At 39.4% G+C, this 24,320-nt stretch overlaps 1 protein-coding gene across 4 annotated transcripts in view; it reads left to right on the top strand.

Moving 5' to 3' along the window:
* The window catches only part of inpp4b (inositol polyphosphate-4-phosphatase type II B), a 221,976-nt gene that overhangs the window by 183,797 nt on the left and 13,859 nt on the right, over positions 1-24,320 (top strand). For all 4 annotated transcript variants that reach the window (XM_051946193.1, XM_051946192.1, XM_051946194.1 and 1 more), the window contains 6 exons: positions 1,225-1,408; positions 9,926-10,249; positions 11,443-11,581; positions 19,204-19,376; positions 20,673-20,796; positions 23,952-24,078. In XM_051946193.1, coding sequence (XP_051802153.1) covers positions 1,225-1,408; positions 9,926-10,249; positions 11,443-11,581; positions 19,204-19,376; positions 20,673-20,796; positions 23,952-24,078 — 1,071 coding nt within the window. The remainder of the gene's footprint in view (positions 1-1,224; positions 1,409-9,925; positions 10,250-11,442; positions 11,582-19,203; positions 19,377-20,672; positions 20,797-23,951; positions 24,079-24,320) is intronic.

Below are 24,320 nucleotides of genomic sequence, written 5' to 3'. Positions count from 1 at the left end.
ATGTACACTGCAGTGAAAATGCCTGCTCTGCATAATGAGTATTTATACTTTTATTAGGTTTTAACCCCTCCTCTTTTTCTAAAGTAAAATTCTGAATGCACTTCTGTTACCATTGGTGACTACAGCTCTGAGTATTGGTATTACAGTATATTTTATTTTTAAAGAGCACAAAGGAACTAAAGGACAACAGTCCAATCTATCAGTACATACAAAAACTGTGCATGATGGTAGCATCCTATTGCTGGAACAGCGGGTGGTAAAAGTTTAATCATTTGGAGCGTCTCTTGATATGTCAGAAAGAAGTATTCAGATACTTTGCTGAAGTAAAATTACAAATACAGCAATGTAAAAACACTTCATTCCAAGTAAAGGTGCATCAGTTTCAGTAGAAAAACGTAACAAAGAGCCCTGGTTTGGTCCTTTTGACTGATATATCATTAATATATGTCATTAGATTATTAATATTAAGGCATCAGTGTGTCAGCTGCATGTTACTGTTGTAGCTGCTGCAGGTTTGAATGAGTTTGTATCCAGTTTTATACACAGACAGCAGATAATCTGAGGGGTCAACAGGTAATTAATGGGAAAGGAAAGACAGCTGGATATTTTCTCTTATCTTTGATTTTGGTGAAATATTAAATAATTTTAACATTGAAAATCAAACAATACAAGATGCTTAGAGTGAAAAATCACCAGTGGTGAAGCTGTTAACAACTTGTTGCACTGAACTGAAATGAAACAATGCACATAAATAAGAATATTAAAAAATATATAAATTTTTCATTGTGCACTACCATTCAAAAGTTTGGGGTCACTTAGAAATATCTTTTTTCAAAGAAGACAACATTAACTGAATCAGAAATCCAGTCTAGACATTGTTAATGTGGTAAATGACTATTCGAGCTGAAAACAGCTGATTTTTAATGGAATATCTCCATAGGGGTACAGAGGAACATTTCCAGCAACCATCACTCCTGTGTTCTAACGCCACATTGTGTTAGCTAAAAAGCCTAATTGCCGATTAGAAAACCCTTGGGCAATTATTTTAACACATGAATAAAAGTGTGAGTTTTTCTGGAAAACATAAAGTTGTCTGGGTGACCCCAAACTTTTGAACGGTAGTGTATGTTCTCTCCAAACTGATGTGTTGTTACCAGTCGCTTGCCGTGCAACTGCCGCCCGGTCTGTCATAGCTGATCTGATGTGTTCTTTCATCCACTACAGCTTCAGCACTGCCTACCAGTGTATCTACTACTCCCCAGAGCACACAGCCAAAGCCCACGAGGTCCTCAGCACGATGAGCCTCCTCCAGCCCCTCATCACGAGCTTAGCGGACCAGCTCCTCCAGGCTGCCCATGAGCACTCTTCTCCTGGACTGAGGGATGCACTCAAGAACCTCTCTGACAAGGTGAGGCAGCACCGACACCTTTCATCTACCTTCGCTTCCATCTCAGCTGTCTCTTCATTTCTTTTACCCTCAAGCTGCGACACTACACGAAGCATGGATCAAACGTATCTGGTGATCCCTCAGACAGGAGAGCCCTTTTAGCTTCACTTTGACTGCAGGGATGAGTTCATTTAAGCCCAAATTAAATTATTTATGAAGGGCTTCCCAGCTTATAACCATTAGTTTTACTGGTGGAGTTTGAGGACTATATCGGTGGCCATATTGACATAAACTGACTGCAGTCATTTTAAATCCTCTCCCAGGATTTCCTGACAACAGTGCCTTGGTACCAGCCCTGATAACATCTGTCTGCTAGTTTGCTCATTGCAAACAAAAGCTGCGAAATTTAGAAATTCTCCAAACAACTTTAAATCCAGCAGTTGTTCTGACACAGTTGCACACACACACACACACACACACACACACATGCACACACTAAACAGACAACCTCAGGAAAAATCCATAACTCATCATAAAAACGCCAAACTAACAAAAGTGAATAGCAGCATGGGGGTTTATGGAGCTGAGGCGTTTTTATCAGTATAATTAATGAATTACATCTGGTGCTGTCAGATTGCAATCTGTTGTGGGAGAGATTGTTTCTGCCACAGTGGAATAGAGCCCAATCAGCCTGCTTAATTGGTACATTCGCTCTGTCACCACTTGCTCTCATCCTTGATTAGACACACACTCTCTGGCCAAGTAAACCCCTGGCCTGGTCAGCACAAGCAGGGCTGCTCTCTGATTAAGATCTCAAGCTGTGTTTGTGTGGGTGTACATGTGCGAGGCAGAGGGTGATGGAAGTGTGAAAGTGTGTTTGAAAGGCGATGATCACGTCACATCATTCTCTTCAAATCCCAAAGTCAGCCGTCAGTAAAAGCGGCATGTGATTTACATACCGATACACAGTGTGATTGCTTAATACACACAGACTTGTGCTCACTTGTTCACACGTGTGCAAACTTGTGCACGTAGCCATGCGGTTTTTCTGGAAAAGGCTTGAAGGTGCAATATGCAAGATAATAACTGTAGCATTAATACAGCAGGAAACGGAAACATAGGGGTATAATGGGGAAGAGAATGACAGCCTCTCTATGTTGTTTATCGAGCTCCACTGTGTTTTTGCTTCTGTACATGCACATCACTGTCTGTTAGTGCATGTGAGTTCCTCCCTTTGAGACCATTCTGTGTGCTTGTAAATAGATCCAAAGTGAACTCCCACATCCAGACACTACTGTCAAAAGAATGTATCCAAAAAATAATGATGTACACTACCATTCAAAAGGTTGGGGTTAGCCAGACGCAATTTCATGTTTTCCATGAAAACTCACACTTTTATTCATGTGCTAACATGACTGCACAAGGGTTTTCTAATCATCAATTAGCCGTTCATCACCATTAGCTAACACAATGTAGCATTAGAACACAGGAGTGATGGTTGCTGGAAATGTTCCTCTGTACCCCTATGGAGATATTCCATTAGAAATCAGCTGTTTCCAGCTAGAACAGTCATTTACTACATTAACAATGTTTAGACTGTATTTCTGATTCAGTTAATGTTGTCTTCATTGAAAAAAGATATTTCTAAGTGACCCCAAACTTTTCAACAGTAGTGTGCAATGAAAAAAGTATTTTTTAAAAATATTCTCATTTATGTGCATTGTTTCGTTTCAGTTCAGTGCAAGTCTCTACTGCTGTTTTAAGACTGTCCTCTGCTACTCTTTCTCCACTCATGTCTGTTTTGTTCCACTCTTTGTGTGTCTGTTCCCACACATCAGTCCATCCATGAGTGGCGTTGGCCCATTTACAGGTCCAACAGCTGACCAAACATGAGCCAGAAGGAGGGAAGCAAAGATAACTTGAGATGACACTGCCTAGGACTGTTCAATGAGTTTTGCATTGCTAGTAGGAACTGATGGTTATAGCTGGATAATTATTTAATGGTTCCACTCCAAACAGCCTTTCTGGTTGTAAAGACAGGTGGCGTTCTGGTATTAGACGCTCGTAGCTCTAAAACCTTGATAAGGATAGTTTGACATTTCTCCTATTTTCTTTTTAAGTGAAGGGTAGATGAAAAGATTGGTTGAACATAAGTTGAATAAAACATTTTGTGTACCATAGTACTGAACAGGGCTGCACAGTAGCTTGGTGGTTAGCACCGTCACATCCCTGGTTTGCGTCCTGGCCTGGGCCGGAGATCTTTCTGCATGGAGATTGCATGTTCTCAGTATTTCCAGTATTTGCAACATGTTCCCATCTTTTCAGATTTCTTCTAATTTTTCTAAATGCTCCATGTGTGACAAATTGTTGAAGAAGGTGAGGTTTTCTTCATTTGCCTGTGTTTTGTGTATGTTTTCTTTAGTCTTAGTAGCTGTCAGAGCCATCATAATATTTGGCTTTTTTTTAAATCAAATGTCAGAAAATTAATTTGTAGATTAACTGATAATGATAATAAGTGTTACTGGCTGCCTAACAACATCCAGCACCCTCTGGGTTTAGGCCTAAAAAAAAAAGCTTCCCCAAAATACAGACCGACAGATATTCGCTATCCATCTGACAGACATATAAATATAGTTGGATGGATTTGTGAAAGCGTCTCTGTAGTGAGTGTGAAGTTTCTTCAATAACGGGAGTGAGTCACACCTTTAGAGAATCTGGGAAAGAAGAGACACCTCCAGAGAAAATCGGGGTTTAAAGGTTTCCTTTTTTTTCTTTTTCCCCCAAAGCTCAGCCTTTGACTCTTTCCTTCTCGGTTCAGACCACCTGTCTCCAGGTCTAATTCAATATTTCACTTCAACACTTGCTGTGCACATTCTGATTAGCTCCCGACATGGCAGATGTGCTGTTGCTTCTCTACATATGATAATGAATCTGTTGATGATGATAATAATAATAATGTCACTCTGATGATAATCATAGTGAAAAGGCAATTACGACGCATCGGTCCTTCCTCCAGCTGTGTCCTTGGACAAGTTAAGCACTACTGTTCAAAAGTTTGGGGTCACTTAGAAATGTCATTGTTTTTTCAATGAAATTAACATTAAATTAAAGCTGCATGCAGTTTGTGGTTGATTGGAGTCTGTGCAGGCTAGTGAAACGGCACTTCCTGTTTCATGGTGACCCATCCTAGATGTGTTATCAGGGCCGGACTGTGATCACACATGTAAAGTTTGAGGCAGATTGGAGCATGTACAGGCCAGTTACACAGCATTTCCTGTGTCATGAACTGTCGAAATTCTGTCAACCACCATTTCCATACCCTCAGACTTTTGCAGAGCAGTTTGATTGATCCTCCATTCCTGGTGTGCATCCTGGCCAAATTTGAGCTCTGTTGGGGTTACCCTGTTTGAGCTTATAGGCTTTGAAAATGTGCAAAAATTGGTCCAAAATGGTCCAAACAATATCATGTAATTCAAAATGGCTGACTTCCTGTTGTGCTTTAGATGTGTTTGTCAATTACAGTTTTGTACGTCATGACGAGCTCCTTATTTCTGCCAAATTTCATAGCAGCAGCTGACACATTCTGATCGTAGAACCGGTTTGAAATTTTCCAGGTGATGGTATTCAGCCATTTTGGCTCATACCTATGCAAGTTCCATAAAATATCCAAATTTTTCACTGCTCCTAATGTTTGTGCAAATTTTCACAGATTTTCCAGTATTTTTAAGCCTTCAAAATCGCGCTTCAAAAAGCAGGAGAGGAAATAAAAAGAAGAAACCCATGGGTTACAAGAGAGTCCTACACACCTTTAATAAATCAGAAACACAGTCTAGGCATTGTTAATGTGGTAAATGACTATTCTAGCTGGAAACGGCTGATTTTTAGTGGAATTTTTAGGGGTACAGAGGAACATTTCCAGCAACCATCACTCCTGTGTTCTAATGCTACATTGTGTTAGCTAATGGTGTTGAAATGCTAACTGATGATTAGAAAACCCTTGTGCAGTTATGTTGGCACATGAATAAAAGTGTGAGTTTTCATGGAAAACATGAAATTGTCTGGGTGAACCTAAACTTTTGAACGGCAGTGTATGTCCACAGTGTAATGGTTGCCTGGATGAGCTGTGGGTCTGATTGTCTCTGCATGACTGTGTTAAATTATACTGTGCGTATCGGTCATGAATACAGTAGTGAGTAAATGCCCTCACAGCCTCGTGTTGTTGGACTCCGACCAGCTTTATCCATTCAGCCTCCGACAACCTCTCAAGTGAAGTTGCATAAACTGAGAAAAATCTATTTTTAACACAGCCAAAATGTGCTCATCCTTCAGGGTAAAACCATTTGAAACCATTCGGGGTGAATAGATTCCTGCAGTTTTCTTCTTTTTCAGATCAAATGTAACTTATTCTTTCATAGCCGGGGTGCACAGGAGCATTTTTCTGCACTCCTGCTCAGTGTGGATTACATCAGCAAGACAAGCAACACAATTTTTCCCAAGGGAATTTGAGCATTTTTGGTCTTTTAAAACGGATAGGTGTCGAAGAGTTACACCGAGGCATAGTTTTTGCATATGAAGGAGCAAAACTGCTTTGGCTTAGCCTTGGTGAGAAAATGAAGCTGTTGCTCACATTATCTGTGTGGATCTTGCAGTACAGTGTATCATTACAGTTGCTGTAGATTCTAATCTTAATGGGTACAAGCTCAGTTAGTCTTTTTTCTTTCTAGGAAAGTGATTCAGTGATTTCTCGGTTGATTGATCTTCTTGATTTGGAATGTAGTCACTTCACTTTTATCTGCAACAAAAACAAAAAACGCCTGGACGGCTTTTATAAGAAAATAATTACACTGTCATAAGAAGTAGCTGGCATAGTCGAATGATGTGCAAATATGACCCAGATTGTTTTAAATCCAGTCTGTGGCTTTGTCTGCTCATCTCAGGAAGTGAATAATACATGGACTCGTAGATTGTAAATTAACACTGAGGTCAGATAAGCAGAGTTCAGTTTGAATATGAATTTACATTTCAAATCTCCATCTCCTGCTAAATGTTTTGCTTACTGAATCCAGCACATGGCACATTTTTTTAATCATTTAGACATTTCAGTCTTTAAAATTATGTTTACTTCATTGAATAAGACTGAGTGCACCAAATAGCGTTCCAGCATAATGCCTGTTCTCAGACAATTCCACAAGTCGTCTTATCCATAGATTCTAGCTCTCACATCATTTACTTACAGTAATGGAACTCATTTGGATCCATGCAAGGCAATTAAAATGGATATGAATTAAATACAATGGTGTTTTAAGTGTAGTCTGCTTTCCCAGCTCAAACATTAATCAAACGGCCCATTCACTCTGGACAGCAGGGTTTACATTTTTTAAATCGAGAGTGGAAAAGTTAAAGCAGATGGATCAGGAAATGTGTGTTTTCTTTATTAATGACTGAAACAGAAGGACGCTGTTTAAGATAGACTCTTTAAGACCGCAGTTTTATTTTTCAAGATGTAATGAGTCAGATTTGTAAAAAGCAGTCAAAGTTATAGAAGCAAACGATTTGTTTAATATGGAGGAATCTGTTTAAAGTGTAAAGCCGAGCAGCGATTCAGGACAGAGGATGGGTCACAATCCACAGTGTTGACGTTCTCTAAATCATTATACCAGATTTTGTGATCTTCCATTCGGCTACATATGTCATTTATTTTATTGCCCCATGAATTTTTTCATCATTTTCTGTTTTATATTATCTGTCATATATTACCCCGCCTTTTACCCTGTTAGAGCCAGTTTGGCCCCCTGTGACTGAGCCTGTATAGTAAATGAGTGGATGGATGGATTTTGTAAACTCGGCTCATCTGATTTCAATTTAATTCAGTTCAATTTTATTTAAATTGTGTCGTAATATATGCTACCATTCAAAAGTTTGGAGTCACTTAGAAATGTCTTTATTTTTGAATGAAAGCATTTTTTCCAGTGAAGATAACATTAAATGAATGATAAATCCAGTCTAGACTGTAAATGTTAATGTGCTAAATGACTATTCTAGCTGGAAATGACTGATTTTTAATGGAATATCTCCATAGGGGTGCAGAGGAACATTTCCAGCAACCATCACTGTGTTCTAATGCTACATTGTGTTAGCTAATGGTGTTGAAAGGCTAATTGGTGACTAGAAAACCCTTGTGCAATTATGTTAGTACATGAATAAAAGTGTGAGTTTTCATGGAAAACATGAAATTATCTGCGTGACCCCAAACTTTTGAACAGTAGTGTGCGATTCACCCTCTTCTCAATGCACCATGTTTGGAACCCTTCAAGAACTAATAATCATTTGCCAGTATGGCTTTCTGGTTGGGGCTAATTTGCCACCTGTTGGCTTGCAATGGTCTTGACAGCGCTTCAGTGCTATTATTGTGTTTTCATATGGATGAGGCTATTTCTGCAAACAGCACTAGTATGGACCAGTTTTTCTTTTTTTGAGAACGAAGGAGAACAAACCCTGCGCTTGTGTTTCCATCTCTTGGTGCCAGTCCGTCTTTGTACCCAGTGTGTAGTGCTCCAGTCTTTATTCGTTGCGTTTGGTATTTTTGATCTCTGCCTGTGTGTTTTTCTGGACCTCGCCTTCGTCTCCGCCTTGTCAGATTCTGTTCCTTGATCCTCCCTGCGTACCAATCCCTTCATGCAAGACTGTTTTTGACCTTGATCCTATCTTTGAGTCGTGCTATTGAGTCCTCTCGCCAGTTTATTCTCCAGCCGCTACAGAGCTGGCTATGCTGAATCATCATTATGTCTCACTGGGTCAGGAGCTTGTAGGCGTGAATTGCCCCTCGCTGAAAGTTTTTCCCAAGTTACCGTTTAAGCTGCTGGAAAGCCACAAAAGTGATCCTGATTTTGTGAAAACAAGTTGTTCAGCTCATAAACAGCGTTGTGTTAATGCTGCGTTCAGTGCGGTGATGGCTGGTGACTGAATTACTGAGTTTTTCACTGGAACTGAATGAAATTATTTGATCAGCAAAGTGAACTATAATTTCCACACCTCAGTTAAATCTCACAGAACATTTCCGTGTCCCTGAATGGACACGGAATGATGTGCGGACAGATCATAAGTGAACAATGGCGATGTCAAAGTGGAAAATGGAAGATTAGAGCAGGAGGACCTTGGATAAAGTCACAGATGGAGGGATAATTGTGTTATACAGGGTTAGAGTTGGGGTTATGTCTTTGGGTTGAATTAAATAGCACTGCCCTACTGAGCTGTAGAGCGGTGTGTGGAGGTGTCAAATGAAGTTAGACCAGGTTGGGCTGGGTGTCTTCCAACTGGAGGCCTGGACTCAAACTGGACTCAAATCCCACTGGGAACAAGCTGTGTGTCTTCACGTCTTTTTTTGGTTTGTGATGATGGATGTGAATCATTTGCAGAGCCAGACTGTTGTGCTGTTGTGATTGGATGGAGCTCAGTCGGTTGGGTTGGGTGCTTCCAAGCTGGAGTCTCTGGTTTGAGTCTTGCCGGTGACAGGTCCAAGGTCAAGCGGTGGGTTTTGTGCTTTCTTTGCTGGCTATGGTAGTGAGTAGAATGGTTATGTGTTGTGGTTCACCTGGTTGGGCTGTCTGCTTTAACACTGGAGCATCAGTTCAAGTCCTGCTAGGAACAAGCTGCAGATTCTTTACTTCTTTTTGCTTTGTGGTGACGGTTAATCACCTGGGTCAGGGTTAGAATTAGTAGGGTTATGCCTATAAAATGCTGGTTATAAAAGGGTCACATTTCACATTGCCTTATTTCAAAGAGGTCGCAAACCAACAAAACAAACGTACAGAGTCATTTAACTATAACATCGACACAAAGCTTTTCTCTTACTGCCATGTCCTCGGGCTCTTCACAGTTATCTACTTCTTTGCTGACAAGGCAGTCTCAAAAGTTCACTATTCAGCCCACGTCAGGGAGGCAAGAGCAGGGAAAAAAGTTGTTTGCGTGGCAAATATATGTATATAATGACCTTGCGGTTTTCTTTTCACGGACGACCCGGCTTATGTGTTTTGTTAGACTGCATTTTCTCTGGTAATAGAATTGCTTATTGCCATGCTAACTCAATTACTCTTTAGAGCCCTTATCATTTCTTACACGGTGGCGGCAGAGAGTGGAGGCTCTTTGGTACTGGGATCATCATCAACTTACAGTAGCTGCTGAATTTCAGATCAAAGGAGGTGTGCTCCTCGGAGAAGCAGGCTGGAGGAGGAGTAATTGAATTGTTTGTTGTTTGTCGCTGGGTTTTTTTACTCACCGGCTGTGCTGCAGTAAATAGAGAGCGGCTCCTTTATGGTGAAGGAGAGTGTTCACAGTCCTGGTTTCTTTTTACTTCCACCGTAAATTGTTAGTTCGTTTCCACCTGCATCTTCTTCCCCCTCACCGATGTGACAGTCTCTCTCTGTCTCACTCACTTGCGCAGTCTCTTTTGCCTTTTCAGCCCTTAGATTTTTATTTGATGCCCTGTCCCACAGAAGCTTTCAGTATCTGTCTTCTTTCCAATCTCTCCTTTTGCTACAGACAGAACAATTTGTTCACACACTTAAGGATGAATTGGTCAAGAGTGCGCTGCTAGCGCTGCATGCAGCCCAGCCAGGGTTCGTTTCTAAGAACCAGAAGCAAACCCCAGTGCAGGGGAAACGCCAAGGCCAGGGCGGTGACCAGAATCAGAGTCCGGTCCAGGGACTCCCAGGCCACAGTCCAGCCACGTCCGTCACCGAGAGCACAGCGGTGTGCAACAATGTGGAGGGATCACAAAGCATGACTGGGGGAGAAGGTGGGCTTCTGCAGCCGAAGCACCAAGACTCCATACCGCACCATAAAGAGTATGACGAGGAGGAGTGGGTAAGTAGGTCTGCTTTTCTACATCATGCAGAATATTTCAAAACTGTGACTTCTTATGGTTTATTTTTAACCCTTAGATGCACGAGTGATTTGGCCCTACACTCTTCCATAAGTGGGTCAATTTGGTTCAGAATAATCAGTTGTGTTACTGTTTGTTTTGTATTTTTGTCCACACAAGAACGATTTCATGTTTGAAATGTGTTTATTTTTCACTTTATAACAGATTTTGAACATGTCTCCTATAATTGAAAAAGAATATTACACAGAGCAGCAGCAGAAGAATGTCAACATCCATTTTGTTGACATTTTTTCACTCTTTTCCTCCAAGTTTGTCTGCTTCATCACCTCCGTATGATATTATCAGTGACAAAGAGCTTGAGGTAGTAATACAGATATTACAATTTCTTTAAACATATTAAAAGTATCTTAACAAAGTTCAATAGAATTATATCTGGAACATGTTTTTACGCTGGAATATGAAATGATAAAAACTTTTCATTACAAAGATATTGCAAGGAAACGACCTCACCGGGTCATTTTTAACCCACTTATGCATCTCGAGGTTAAAGTAGGAATTAAACTAAGATTTGTACAGCTGCTCCTCAGTAGATCAAACATTAATAGGTAGAAATAAGTTATTCCTGCATTACAGGTATGCCATTGTTATGGCAAATAATTTCAATTACTCACAAAATTAGATTACACACCAGATTATATTATTTTAAAAAATGTCATTTTTTATTGTATTTTACTCGAAGTTGATTAAATATTCCAGCATAGCAAACTGACTGCACAAGGTAATTATTTGGTGTCTTTGAATCCAAGCCAAGACGTGTTCAAAGCATATTTTTGAAGCAGGAAAGACTAAAATACACACCGTCCCTTAAGCAGTCACACACAGAGGGGGGAAAAAAACATGTATTCATCAGTGAGCAGTTGGAGTTCAGGAAAGGAAAGAGAAAGCTGAAAACAATGGAAATGCTTGGAGGGTAATCTCAGAATATCCATACAGCAATTTCCTTTTGACCTTTTGAACATAAAGCCAGTTCTGACTGTGCAAAGAAACACCTTTATGCTTTGTTTTTCGGTTTCCTTTTATCACACAATCTCAAGCTGGGACAGTGTGAGGACAACACAGATGCAATCAGTGAAGCCGATCTGACTGCTGATTGTTTTTGCTTCGGCTCCTTCAGGACAGGGTTTGGGCTAACGTGGCCAAATGTCTCAACTGTGTAATCGCCATGGTGGATAAACTGCAGGAGGAAGACGGCAGCAAGCAGGAGTCGGTCCCTGAGCAGCAGCTGGCTGACGTCATCACCTCACACAATCCAGGTAAATGACTTCTCTTTCAGTTTGTTCAGCTTAACAATTTCAAAGCCAATTTATGACTGTGCAGTGAGAAATAAAACTTCATTTGGCTGGTCAGGATTTTAATTTGGAAACCACTACGGCCACTGGACAGTAAGATTACTTGTCATCACAGTTGTAGCCCAATAAATGGAGAGTTTCTGTGCACTGTGTTTTAATTGTTGTCCATCCATCCATTTGTTAAAGTGCTAATCCTGTGTGGAAATGGGGAAGAACATATAGTTTCTACTTGCCTCTTAGGAATTAAACTTCTCAAATTGTTGTTTTGAAGTAATAACTAAAAGGTAGAAACTAGAAAATACCCCCCCTAAAAAATGAATCTTCCATTTTTTTCTGTCCTTTTTAGTGGATATTTGTTTTTGATCGATATCTTTTGACTCATTTAAGCTACCCTATTAAATCCTGATGTGCTCCGTAGAGGACATCCCGGCATTTCCAGTCATATCACATGATTGGGTGGGATGAGGGGAGCTTTGTTTTCATTCTGAGACAAAACGCAGACCTCCTGACTGTTGAGAGTTTCATTTGTGTTCATGTTTGGTTTATTTTAGTTTCGTAACCCTCCTGTTGGGTTCAGCAAAAATGTTCCTGGGTCATGTTTAACTATCCACAAGTGTCATGAAACCAAAAAATCCCAATAACCATTGTCTACACCTCATTGTTAACTGCATTATCAACCATTTTTATCAATATTTAGTGCAGTGGAGTTCTTTGCCTCTTTAGATCATGGTTCAATGAGGATAATTCACCCATTTTCCATTTTTAAAAAAATGCATCTTAAAGCTTTTTTAAAATGTGTATTGGGAAGACCTCCATATAAAATACAATAGTTTTACGACATTGATTTTTTTTCAGAATTTTATTTTACATTTTGAATTTCTTTCTTTTCGTGGAGTTGATAAATTAACACAAGACACCTCTTCTGTTCAGGGTGTGTTTGCAAACACAGAGGGTCCTCGGTTTATGACGTCAGGCATTTCGTCATTGCATCATAACTAGTTCTGTGGAACTAGTTGGCGAGTGGAGCGGACAAATATGTCATCACGCGGTGTTATAAGATGACTTTATTTATATTCTCCGGTTGGATTGTGCTACATTCTCTAACTTTTTGCCCTTCATTATGGCTCCTAAGCATAAGTCAGACTCTTCTGATGGCAGTGCTTCGAAGAAAAGGAAAACCATCTCCATGGAAGTGAAATTAGATCTAATAAAATGCTCAAGTTGTAAAAACAGTGCAACATATTCTGTTATCTTCTTGTGAAATGACTCATACATGCATGAAAGTCATTCGTATTCATGACTTTTTCAAAGAACTGATCGATATCGCGATGCACATAACAGCTTCGTTTACATTTTTGCCGGAGTTCTGACTTACGGCGAAAATCGACTTATGTCACGCCGTAGGAACGAAACTCTGACTTAAGTTGAGGACCCTCTGTATGTAAAATGAACCATTTTCATTTTATATGTCGATTACACGTATTAAGCCAAGCAGGTTTCATACTGGAAAAATAATTTGAACTATTTCTTTTTTGTTTTTTTTAACCTTAAAATAGTTCAGTTTGACCCACAACATAACAGGAGGTTAAAGTTTCAGTAGAAAATGGATTGACGTTTTTGGTTTCTTGTCAGCCTGTTTTCATTTTGATGTGTCACTGTTTCTTGGGTTTTTGTTTTTTACAGTAATACAGTTCCGCTGTCCACTACTGTTAACATCCTGGAAAATCTAAAAGAAAAAGATTTTTATATTGTGAGTTATTGGTATAGCTCCAAAAAGGCAGGAAATCACCCAAAAAAGTTAAATTGAAAGATACTTTTTTCCCTCGATTCTCAGGAGGATGTACAACGTCTTTCCTGCAGCTCTCCCCTCCCCCTCCGTTCTAAACGTGCAAAGATAGTCAAGCTCAAAGTCAGCATTAACTTGTAGCTCCAACCTCAGATTCATACCCTTGCTTCTCTCTCTAAACCACCAAGTCCTACTCTCACTGCAGACTTTGTTGCTCTTTTTACTGGCATACTTCACTTGAATGAAAAGCTCTGTGATTGGCTTCCATCTCGAGATAGATTTTCTAAAAGCCTGAAAACAGAGTCAAGACGATGAAGAGAAATCTAGTTTCCTCTCAAACCTCTTCAATTGAAATATGCTGAAAGGTTAGTATGGATTTTTTTTTTTTTTTGCCCAGTGATGTCAAAAAATCCTGTGTACTCCAGCTTTAATGTGACTTTAAAGGAGTCTCAGCCTGGCTGCACCACTCCTCTGTTCACCAAAACATAATAGAAATAAATCCGTAAAAATAGCTACAAACATACATTTAAAAGCAGATTCACTCAGATATGTTCATACAACCACACACAAAATAGCACCTGTGGAATCAAACTTTCAGTGTTTCAATTGTAAAGCTTAAATGATTTCTTTTGTTGTTCATGAGCTGGTCAGTTTCCAGACCCCAAAGCCAACCTAATGCCTCCCTACTGAACCTGAGAAATCCAAACACCACCTCTGCCATGTGCAATGTGTAGAATGAATTATCCTAAAACAAGTGACAAAACAAGGTGTTTCACTGTTTTTCAGAAAGTTAAGTCTCCAAAACATTATTACATGCCTTAATATGCAGTAAATAGCTCTGTTTTTTTTGTGTGTGTGAAGGTTATTTGGGCATCATTCTGCGAAGCTTTAGCCTCCACTGAACAAATTTGTGTCACAATTAAGTCTTGTGAGCCCATTTTTTGTTTAGATTGTTTATGGCATGGTGGTTAGCACTGTCGCCTTGCAGCTACAAGATCCCTGGCCTTCCCAGGATATTTCTGCATGGAGTTCACATGTTCTCCCTGTGCATGTGTGGGTTTTCTGCGGGTACTAATTAATTGATAACTCTAAATTGTCCACAGGTGTGAATGTGAGTGGGATTGTTTGTCTCTATGTGTAGCCCTGTGATGGGGCTACACATAGAGAAAAACGACCCTAATGATGATTAACCAGTGTGTAGATTATGATTGGATGAATGGAAACTAAATGCTTGATTTTCACTGAGAGAGAATTAACAATGAGCCGTTTCGGAGCATCTTCAGCCTGAACTGAAAAAAGTGACACAGTATTCATTTCCACCATGCAGGCTCCCTGTTGTTCAAGCATTAGGAGAGGAGAAACTTAAACTGTTGCCAGAGAAGTGGATGAAAGCTGCATTTGATATGCAGAGCCATTCACTGTTGACCACAAGCTGCCCAGTCTTCCCTTACGTCCAATGAAATCCTGCCTCAAGCTTGTGTTCAGACAAGTGCCCAGGCTGCTGCAGCGGCCAACTGGCAGACCGAGCAGCGGCATTAGTCTGTCTGTCTATCTGTCTGTCAGTCACTCTGAGGCATCTGTGGATGTGTTTGTGTGTCTCTGTGTGCCTCCAGTATGTGCGTCTTTCTGTCCAAGTGAGCCAGCAGGTGGGAACAAGGCCGTCCGCCCCGGTGTGCATCCTGAAAGATAAGCTCAACCCCCAGAGCACCTTTATTAAGACGCTGAACAGGCTCAGAGCAAGTGGTCATCTGCCTGTCTAAATACAATCATGGGCAGAATAATGAGAGAGGCTTTATCTTCCTGTGGAGACCACTGAATCCCGGGTTTTTGATGGCAAGGCGTAGTGGGGGTTTGGATGTTTGGACAGGTGGGCCGGTGAGGAGATGACAGCTGGAGTTCTGTTTCCTGCTTCTCTGTGCGGAGGCGGTATTTGCAGAATGAGATAAGACATGATTTTTCTGACAAGGCAAGGGCAGGGCTGATGCGCTGTACATTCTGGGTCGCATCCAACTGTGCGCGCGTATGTGTTTGTCCACACTGATTCACTCGTCCCGCCCAAGAACTTTTCAATATGTTGCAGCTGAACAGAAAGTTAACCTAGGGCAATGTTAAGCCAACAGTGCCCCCTGTTGTCCGTGAAAAACATCAGCGTCATCAGAAACCTGATGTGAGCAGAGCTTTATATCTGTCCCAAATGATGCACAATGTTACTCAGCAGTTTTAGTGCATATATGTGTATATTACCGTTCAGAAGTTCGGGGCTACTTAGAAATGTCCTTATTTTTGAAAGAAAAGTAAGTTTTTTCGATGATTTATAACTAATTCATAGCTTCATGAGATATTCCTTGGCTGATGTGCAATATTTCTAGCTGACCTGCATTAAAAGGAGAATCCTCTAAAATGGTCTTAAATATGCTCTTGATGGTGGAATTCTCAAAAAACTGATGATCCATATGCAGCACATGTAAACAAAAGACAACTCTATCATTGTGAGAGAAGGAAAAATTAAGATCAGACAGTTATTTCATCCTAATATCAACCATATTTGTCTGTCTGCGTTGACAACATTTACTCTAACCCACTAGCAGGTCCGTGGTATTTCTTTGCTTTTGTCAAATTTTTACCCACTGATGGCTCGTTTTCCAGTGAGATATAAAACCCGGCATTTGTATAAAAACAGCACAACTGACAGGAAGCAAATGGAACAACAAAAAGGCTTTAGTGCAGCATAATGAAATTTAATGCCATACATTGTTGAAAAAATTAAAAGAACCTGGAATCTACATGCACGACATTTTTGTACAAGAGCCCACAGATGTTACCAATCCGGGAAAAATGACGACTCTACGTAGTATAAATAGTTTACTGCTTTCACTTTTAATTTGCTTCCACATTTGTCTATCTGCACTAATGCTGAAAAGTCTGGGATCACTTAGAAACGTACTTATTTTTGAAAGAAAAGCAATTTCTTGCAATGAAGATAACACTAAATGAATCAGAAATAAGGGTTAGACATTGTTAATGTAGTAAATGACTATTCTAGCTGGAAACAGCTGATTTTTAATGGAATATCTCCATAGAGGTACAGAGGAACATTTCCAGCAACCATCACTCCTGTGTTCTAATGCTACATTGTGTTAGCTAATGGTGTTGAAAGGCTAATTGATGATTAGAAAACCCTTGTACAGTGATGTTAGCATGTGAATAAAAGTGAGTGTGCATTTTCTGGGTGACTTCAAACTTTTGACCAGTAGTGTATATACAGAATACACTGCATTTAATATGAATATGTCTGTGTAAAACAAATATAACGACTTTTATTAGACTTTTGAAACTTAAGAAAAGATTGCATTACTGAAAGACTGTCCCAGTGTGTCAGTATGTTTGTACATCACTCTTTTCCTATGTGCCTTTTGGACCACACTTGGCTGCTAAACCAGTTACCATGTTACAAATCAAGCTTTTGCCTGAAACTGAGATAATTTTTCCACATCTGAATTTAGAAACGTCTTTCTAGTGTAAAATCCTGTACATGCATCATTCTACAGAGTGAGGATCAAACACTGAAGAGAAGTGAAACTGACCAAAACACTTTTTTTTTTTTGAGTGGAGGAAATTTTCACTGTGATGCAATGATTGCTGTTGAAACAGGATGTGAACACAGAGAGAGATCACTCTGAACTGCTTATTACATTCAGCTGTTTGTTTATTATTTTAACTAATTATGTCAGCCTGTCTTATTTTTAGCTAGCTCACTCATGTGAAACATGTGAGATGACTGATGTTTACTGTGTATTGTAAATCGGTAAAGAACACACCGATTTGTCATCCTCTTTAAATGTTTTACTGCTTATGCCTGTATTATACATACAAATAGCTGAGTTAGTTGGTTTTGGTTGAGCTGATTAGTTGATCTAAGTAGCTGAGTGAAGCTATACCGTCTTGGTAAAAGAACAACAGGTTGGTCAGAAGTATTCACTGTACACTATCAAAATACATTGATTGAACATTTATGAAAGATTTTTAAATGTGTTTCATCATGCTTAGCTGATTCATTTCATATATAGGTACAGTGCCCTCCATAATTATCGGCACCCCTGGTTTAGATGTGTTCTTTAGCTTCTAATAAATTCATTTTTTTCTAAATAATATAGAACCACAATGGGAAAAAAAGAGGAAAATCCAACCTTTAATTCAAGTGCATTTATTCAGTGGGGAAAAAAATCACACATTAAGAAATAATTCTTTTACATCAAATCATGTGTGCCACTATTATTAGCATCACTGATGTTATTACTTTGTGCAATCCCCTTTTGCCAACAAAACCACACCTAATCTTCTCCTATAATACATTTTTCTACAATTTTCAGCATCAGAGTATGCTTCTGCAATAAAAATTGAATTATATTAAAGCTTTCAACACATCTTAACCAGGGGTGCCAATAATTGTGGAAGGCGCTGTAAATGTATATGAAATAGTCTAATTAACAATTTGAGGGGCCTTAGTTTCTGAGTTCTCCTTTGAAATTCATTTTTATAAATCAGTTTTCATCATCTCCATGGTTTTTCAGTGGCTAGATCAGTGTACACGGTCCACAGGAAGGAGGAAAAGTGCAAACAGGTGGAAGGTTCATTGAAATAAGTGACTGCAAAAGGAATCTTGGTCAGCACTAGAATTTAGCGTGGTAGAGGAGAGACCTCATCATTTGACACATAAATGGAAGCATTTCATCAACTTGGTCTAGATTATCTGTGCACTGCTCAATCCCCATTCACTCACACTCACACCTATGGACAATTGAGTATTACTGATTAACCCCAGCTTGTTTTTGGACGGTGCGAGGAAGTACTTGTAGAAAACCCGCGCATGCACAGAGAGAACATGCAAAGTCCATGCAGAAAGATCCTGGGAAAGCCGTGACGTGGACCAGGGATCTTCTGGCTGCAAGGCGACAGGTTCACCACCGATCCACTGTGCAGCTGAGCATTTAGTTTATTTTCTTTTTGGCTGAAAATTGCTTCTTAACCTAACACTAACTGCGGTTTTGTGATGGGATCTACAGGGAGAGCTCAGACAAGTCGCACATGTAGTCACTGATAATAATGCAGCGGTTAAAGCCAATTATGAAGTCAAAAACGATGCGATGGACTGCTACCCAGCCTCTCCTCTGTCAGCTAGGACATCCTTCCATCTTCTATACACCGAGGAAAGACAACACTGCTAACCACCATCCACTGCGCATTCCTAAATGAAAACAAATTATTTTAACTAGACACTCTCCAAACTGTGTAAGCCAGCAACGAAAGTGAACATTCAGCGTGGCTGAAGGTGAAACATCCTTCGAGCCGTCCGCATGGATTTCTGAATTAGTGGATGAATCTTACAGCTTCTGTTGTCCACAGCTGTTTCAGGCTGTATGTAAACCTTCGTTAAATGCCTGCAGCTGTCTGAGGGCAGCTTGGCGCATATGTTAAAAAATCTGCAGCCTCTGATTTAAAATGCGTCGTGCCAAATCTCAGTCCCATTACGCACAGCCGTCCACTCGTTAAATGACATGGAAATGATGCCAGGCTGCTACAAAACAACCACACACCTCTGCTTTCTGATTATGCTGGAGATGTCAGATTAACCACTCATTCATTCTATTATTCTGTTATGTTGACGATAAAGTGCATTTTTGCGGTTGTGTGGTTTTTCCCTTTTTGCTTTCCAAGGAAACGAGAGCTTCTAACGACTTTCACCTCACAGACAAATTCTTTGTTGTGACTCAGAAGTGTCCCGTCCCATTTGTCTCCGCAGGTGACTGGAGGGAGCAGTTGTGTCCTCTGGTGACCAGGTTAAAGGAGTGTGTGATGGAGGTGGCGGAGAAGGCGAAGAGAGCCATGACCTTTGTGCTCCTGCAGGAGGCAGCCTGCAGCATTCCACAGGGTTTCCTCCTCCAGCAGAGAAGAGACGTGGTCTTCAGTCAGGCAGTAGGTGGCTGCAGTAAACTGCTCTTTACAAGTCCTCTGGAGGACGTGAAGTCAGCGCAGTGATTTACTTGTTTTTGTTCATCTGAGGTGAAGGTTTTTCCTCCTTTTTTCTTGTTTTAAGGAGGTCTATAAACAGCCCAAGTAAATTTTTTATATGGTCACAACATCACTCACAAAGTTGCTAATATTTCGCCTTCTTGATGTCAGCACAATATTTCAACAGTTTTCATTTTTGCTAGTTGGACTGTAAAGTGGATCGTCTTCTAAATGTCATAATTTATTCATGTGCTACCATAATTGAACAAGGGTTTTCTAATCATCAATTAGCCTTTCAACACCATTAGCTAACACAATGTAGCATTAGAACACAGGAGTGATGGTTGCTGGAAATGTTCCTCTGTACCCCTATGGAGATATTCCATTAAAAATCAGCCGTTTCCAGCGAGAATAGTCATTTACCACATTAACAATGTCTAGACTGGATTTATGATTAATTTAATGTTATCTTCATTGGGGGAAAAAATGCTTTTCTTTCAAAAAATAAGGACATTTTGAAGTGACCACAAACTTTTGAACAGTAATGTACACTAACATCAAATGTGCATGAGCAAGAAAATGAAAGGGACAATACTGTTGGTGATTGGACTGTTCCAAGTCAGTAGTCGTGTTATTAATAGAGCTACAGCTTCCGAGCTGTTTGACCTCCTGGCCCTTCTATTAAAATGTGATTTATTTCAGACCCTGCTTATTCCAGGCTTTCCTGTTTACACAACCATTCAAAAGTTTGACGTGATGCAGGCAATTTCCTGTTTTCCATGAAAACTCACACTTTTATTCATGTGCTAACATAATTACACAAGGGTTTTCTAATCATCAATGAGCCTTTCAACACCATTAGCTAACACAATGTAGCATTAGAACACAGGAGTGATGGTTGCTGGAAATGTTCCTCTGTACCCCTATGGAGATATTCCATTAAAAATCAGCTGTTTCCAGCTACAATAGTCATTTAGCACATTAACAATGTCTAGACTGGATTTCTGATTCATTTAATGTTGTCTTCATTGAAAACAGCTTTTCTTTCAAAAATAAGGACATTTGTAAGTGACCCCAAACTTTTGAACAGCAGTGTAAGTACATATTATCTGCTGCTTACTTGTTTGTGATGAGAATAACTTAGAAGAGATAGCGCTCACGTGTGTACGTGTGTACGTGTGTGTGTGTGTGTGTGTGTGTGTGTGTGTGTGTGTGTGTGTGTGTGTGTGTGTGTGTGTGTGTGTGTGCGCGTTTCAACAGCTGGCCGCCTTAGCCTGTGGTTTCGTCATGAGGCTTTACGCAGGAATGCAAGACAAAGGCTTCCTGAGGCAGCTCCACCTAGTTGGCCTGGTGGCCCAGTTTGAGAGCCTGCTCAGCACCTACAGTGAGTAAATCACAGCCAGTAATCTCAAAACCTCGACTGAATGTGAAGTCTACTGAAGTCCCAGACAGAGTCTAAGGCTTGACCATGTTCGAATGTCCAAAAAGCTTCTTTAAAGATCTTGAAAACATCACCAGGAGGAGGATTTATTGTCAACCAGTGATGACGCCACAAGAAAAAATGAAAGAAGATACTGAGCTGTGCGTCGCCTTTAATGCTGAGAGTTGTTCATTTTCTTCACGCGTATAGGGCATATTTTTGGAGAGATAGCTCTAATACCATTATAATTTCTAAATCTGTTAGTCAGATCTTGACAGCAGGTTATCATATTTCATCATGAAATGGGTCATTCCAGATTTGAGCTTCAAAATGTGTGAAAAATAAACCTTCTCGTTTACAGTTTTCTGCTCCATATTCATCAATGATAGGTAATAAACTACCAAAGGCTTGATTGGCTCAGGTTACACATCAATGATACCATTTTATTCCATGTTTTATGTGTTGTTTGCTAACCCTACTCTAATCACAGTAACAGGGTTGCTAATCCATGCTAATGTTAGCTTTTTCTCAGCAGTAGAAGCTAGATATTTAGCTAGCTGTTACTGCTGACCAAGAGGACAAACTGACTGATGGGAAGCAGTAAAAAGAATTAGTCTGATTCTGATAATATGAGGTAGAGTGAGACATTCAATCAAGGCTGACAATGTTATGAAAATATGAAAAATAGAAGAGAGGACATAGCTTTGCTCTACTTATTCTTTAAGAAAGCTGTCTGATGATGTTAATTCCAGTGTTTCGTGTGATTCACTGTTTTCTTCTACCAGCTAAAAAGGTTATGCTGACAGGGTTCAATGCCAAATAATTATTATTTAAAATATTATGTTGCTTTAAAAAAAAAGCTCCCATAATTAAGAGAGATGTCAATGAAAAAATAATATTTAAAAAGAAGAGTTAAATTTCATTTTATCTGTTTTATTTGAGATTTAATTTGGTCTTCAGGGAGGTGGAACAAGAGAAAAATGTCATTTTAGGGGGAACTTCACACTTATTTTAGCACAACAGCTGCATGTTTTAGTATTTTGTATATGGATTATTTGGAATTTGATGGATGAGATGTAAAATGCCCTCCAGTTCTGGAATGAGTCAGATCACACCCCACAGAGGACATCAGGTTATCATTAGGTCATGTTTTACAGAGAAGATACCCAGACATGTTCAGACTCTGCCCCATTCTTTAGTGACAGATTTTATGCATATTACACCATTATGTATTAAGTTTCTTATACATTTTGAACAGTTATATTGCCTTAAATATACATATTTTGATCTGTCTCTACACTAAAACTACATTTTACTTCATGATCTTCCAGCTGTGTGTGTCCTCCACAGATACACCATACAGTACCATCAAAACATCAGCCATTACTAGAATATTTATCGTTATGTATTTTACACAAGTTTTAACTCTATTCTTCAGTCTAATAGCATTTGCCATAATTACACCATCTTTTACTTTAAGCACGTTGTACCCAAAAAATTACACCACATGTGCTGCAATTTATTTTTGTTTTCTAAGAGGGGAAAAAAACTCAGTAGAATTGTTTGGTTTCAGTGAATTCACCAGAGATGATCAGTTATGAGGCTGTAACAAGTAATAACATGTAGCGCGGTGGTGACTCACTGCAGTGTTCGTTTAGGCGAAATGCTTTCATTGCAGACACTTTCATCTCTTTATGTTTGACACTCAGCGTGCAGGTGAAGAGCACACACTGTGTCCTGAGAATAATGCATCTTTGTCAGATAAATACAGTGATGAGAGACTGAATTAAAGGTGTGCTACAGCTCACGGTGCCGTTAAAAAAAACACTGAAATGTATTGTTCAGCAAAACCAATGGCTGGGAGAAAAGCAGTTAAAAGACAGGGTTTCTGACCGACATATGTTAATATTCAAGCTGAACTCGCCTGGTTTTTAGAATGCTCAGTAAAGCTGCAATGATAAATGGATTAACTAATCTGTTAACTACTAAATTAATCACATATTTGATTATTGTTTGGTTTCTTTCCTCCTTTATGACAGTAAGCAAAAGAAGTATTTTTGATAATATCTTGGATTTTCGGAAACACTTATCAACATTTTTCACCGTTTTTTTGACATTTTTTGGACCGAGAGTGTCAAACATACGGCCCATGGGCCAAAATCGGTCCTCCAGAGAGTTTAATCCGGCCCGTGGAGCGACTTTGTAAAGTGTAAAAATTACAGAGAAGACATTAACTGTAAATTTGTAAAACTGAAGAATTTTAAATAATTTCGAGACTATGACAAGTTGTTTTGATCATACGGTAAAATACTGCATTGCTCATTGTTCTTTTGTCGTTTTGTCTCGTATTTGTAATATTTTCTCTTGTTTTTGTTTTTTTGTCTGATTTTTGTTGTTTGTCCCATGTTTTTGTTGTTTTGTTTCTTGTTTTTGTCGTTTTGTTTCCTTTTTGTCTCGCTTGTGTTTTTTGTCTTATTCATGACATTTTGTGTTTCGCTTTATTTGTTGTTTTGTGTATCGTTTTTGTCGGTTTGCGTTTTTTTTGTCCCGCTTGTGTTGTCTATATTTTTGTTGCTTTGTAACTTTTTTGTCTAACTTTTGTCTCTTTATTGTTTTTTTTGGTCATTTTGTGTCTCGCTTTAGTCGTCTTGTGTCTCATTTTTGTAATATTCTGTCTTGTTTTCATTGTCATTTGTCAGATTTTTTTCATTTTGAACATAAAGTAAAATACTATATCATTCAGTTCCAGATAACTGTGACTAAATGTTTTGTACCTTTATAGACACTCTGTGGGTTGTAATGTGTAAATGATAAACAGAGGCACAATGTTTTGAAATTGAACTTCAGATTGTTATAATATTTTGTTAAAATATATTTTATTTAATATGTACATTTTCAGAATGTACTTTTTTGCACTAAAACAAAGGAAAGATTTGGAGTTGTGGTTATTTATACGTATGTTATTATGCTGTGATTTTACTGGTCTGTCCCACTTGAGATCAAATTGGGCTGAATGTGGCCCCTGAACTAAATTGAGTTTGACACCCCTGTTCTAGACCAAACAACTAATTGATTTAAATCAACTGATTCATCAGAAATCACTGCTGATCTTGTTTAAGGTGAGGAGATCGGGATGCTGGAGGACATGGAAGTTGGAATCTCAGACCTGCAGAGAGTCGCGTTCAAGATTACAGAGGCCAAGACGGATGAACTCGGTGACCTCCAGCCTTTAGTGTGTGGCCGACGGTGAGACATGAGCCTCTTCTCTACCGGCTTTAGTGCTTCATTCTGTTGTATGATGCTTTTAAAGGCCAAGCTGTCGAGTGCTACAACCTTTTATAACATACGGTATCGGTTTGTGTATCAGTTTTTTTTATCATTTACTTGAAAGTCTAAGTCTTAGAAGGTTTTCTAGAAATACTTCAGTGTAATTTGGTGCCAGTTACAGGGAGTGTAGACAGTATTCAGTCGATGTGCTTTCAGGCCAG

The sequence above is a fragment of the Acanthochromis polyacanthus genome, chromosome 3 (genome assembly GCF_021347895.1).
Source record: "Acanthochromis polyacanthus isolate Apoly-LR-REF ecotype Palm Island chromosome 3, KAUST_Apoly_ChrSc, whole genome shotgun sequence".
Classification (NCBI taxonomy): domain Eukaryota; kingdom Metazoa; phylum Chordata; class Actinopteri; family Pomacentridae; genus Acanthochromis; species Acanthochromis polyacanthus.
Note: the sequence above shows the minus strand (reverse complement) of the source record. Positions and strands in the feature narration are given on the sequence as shown.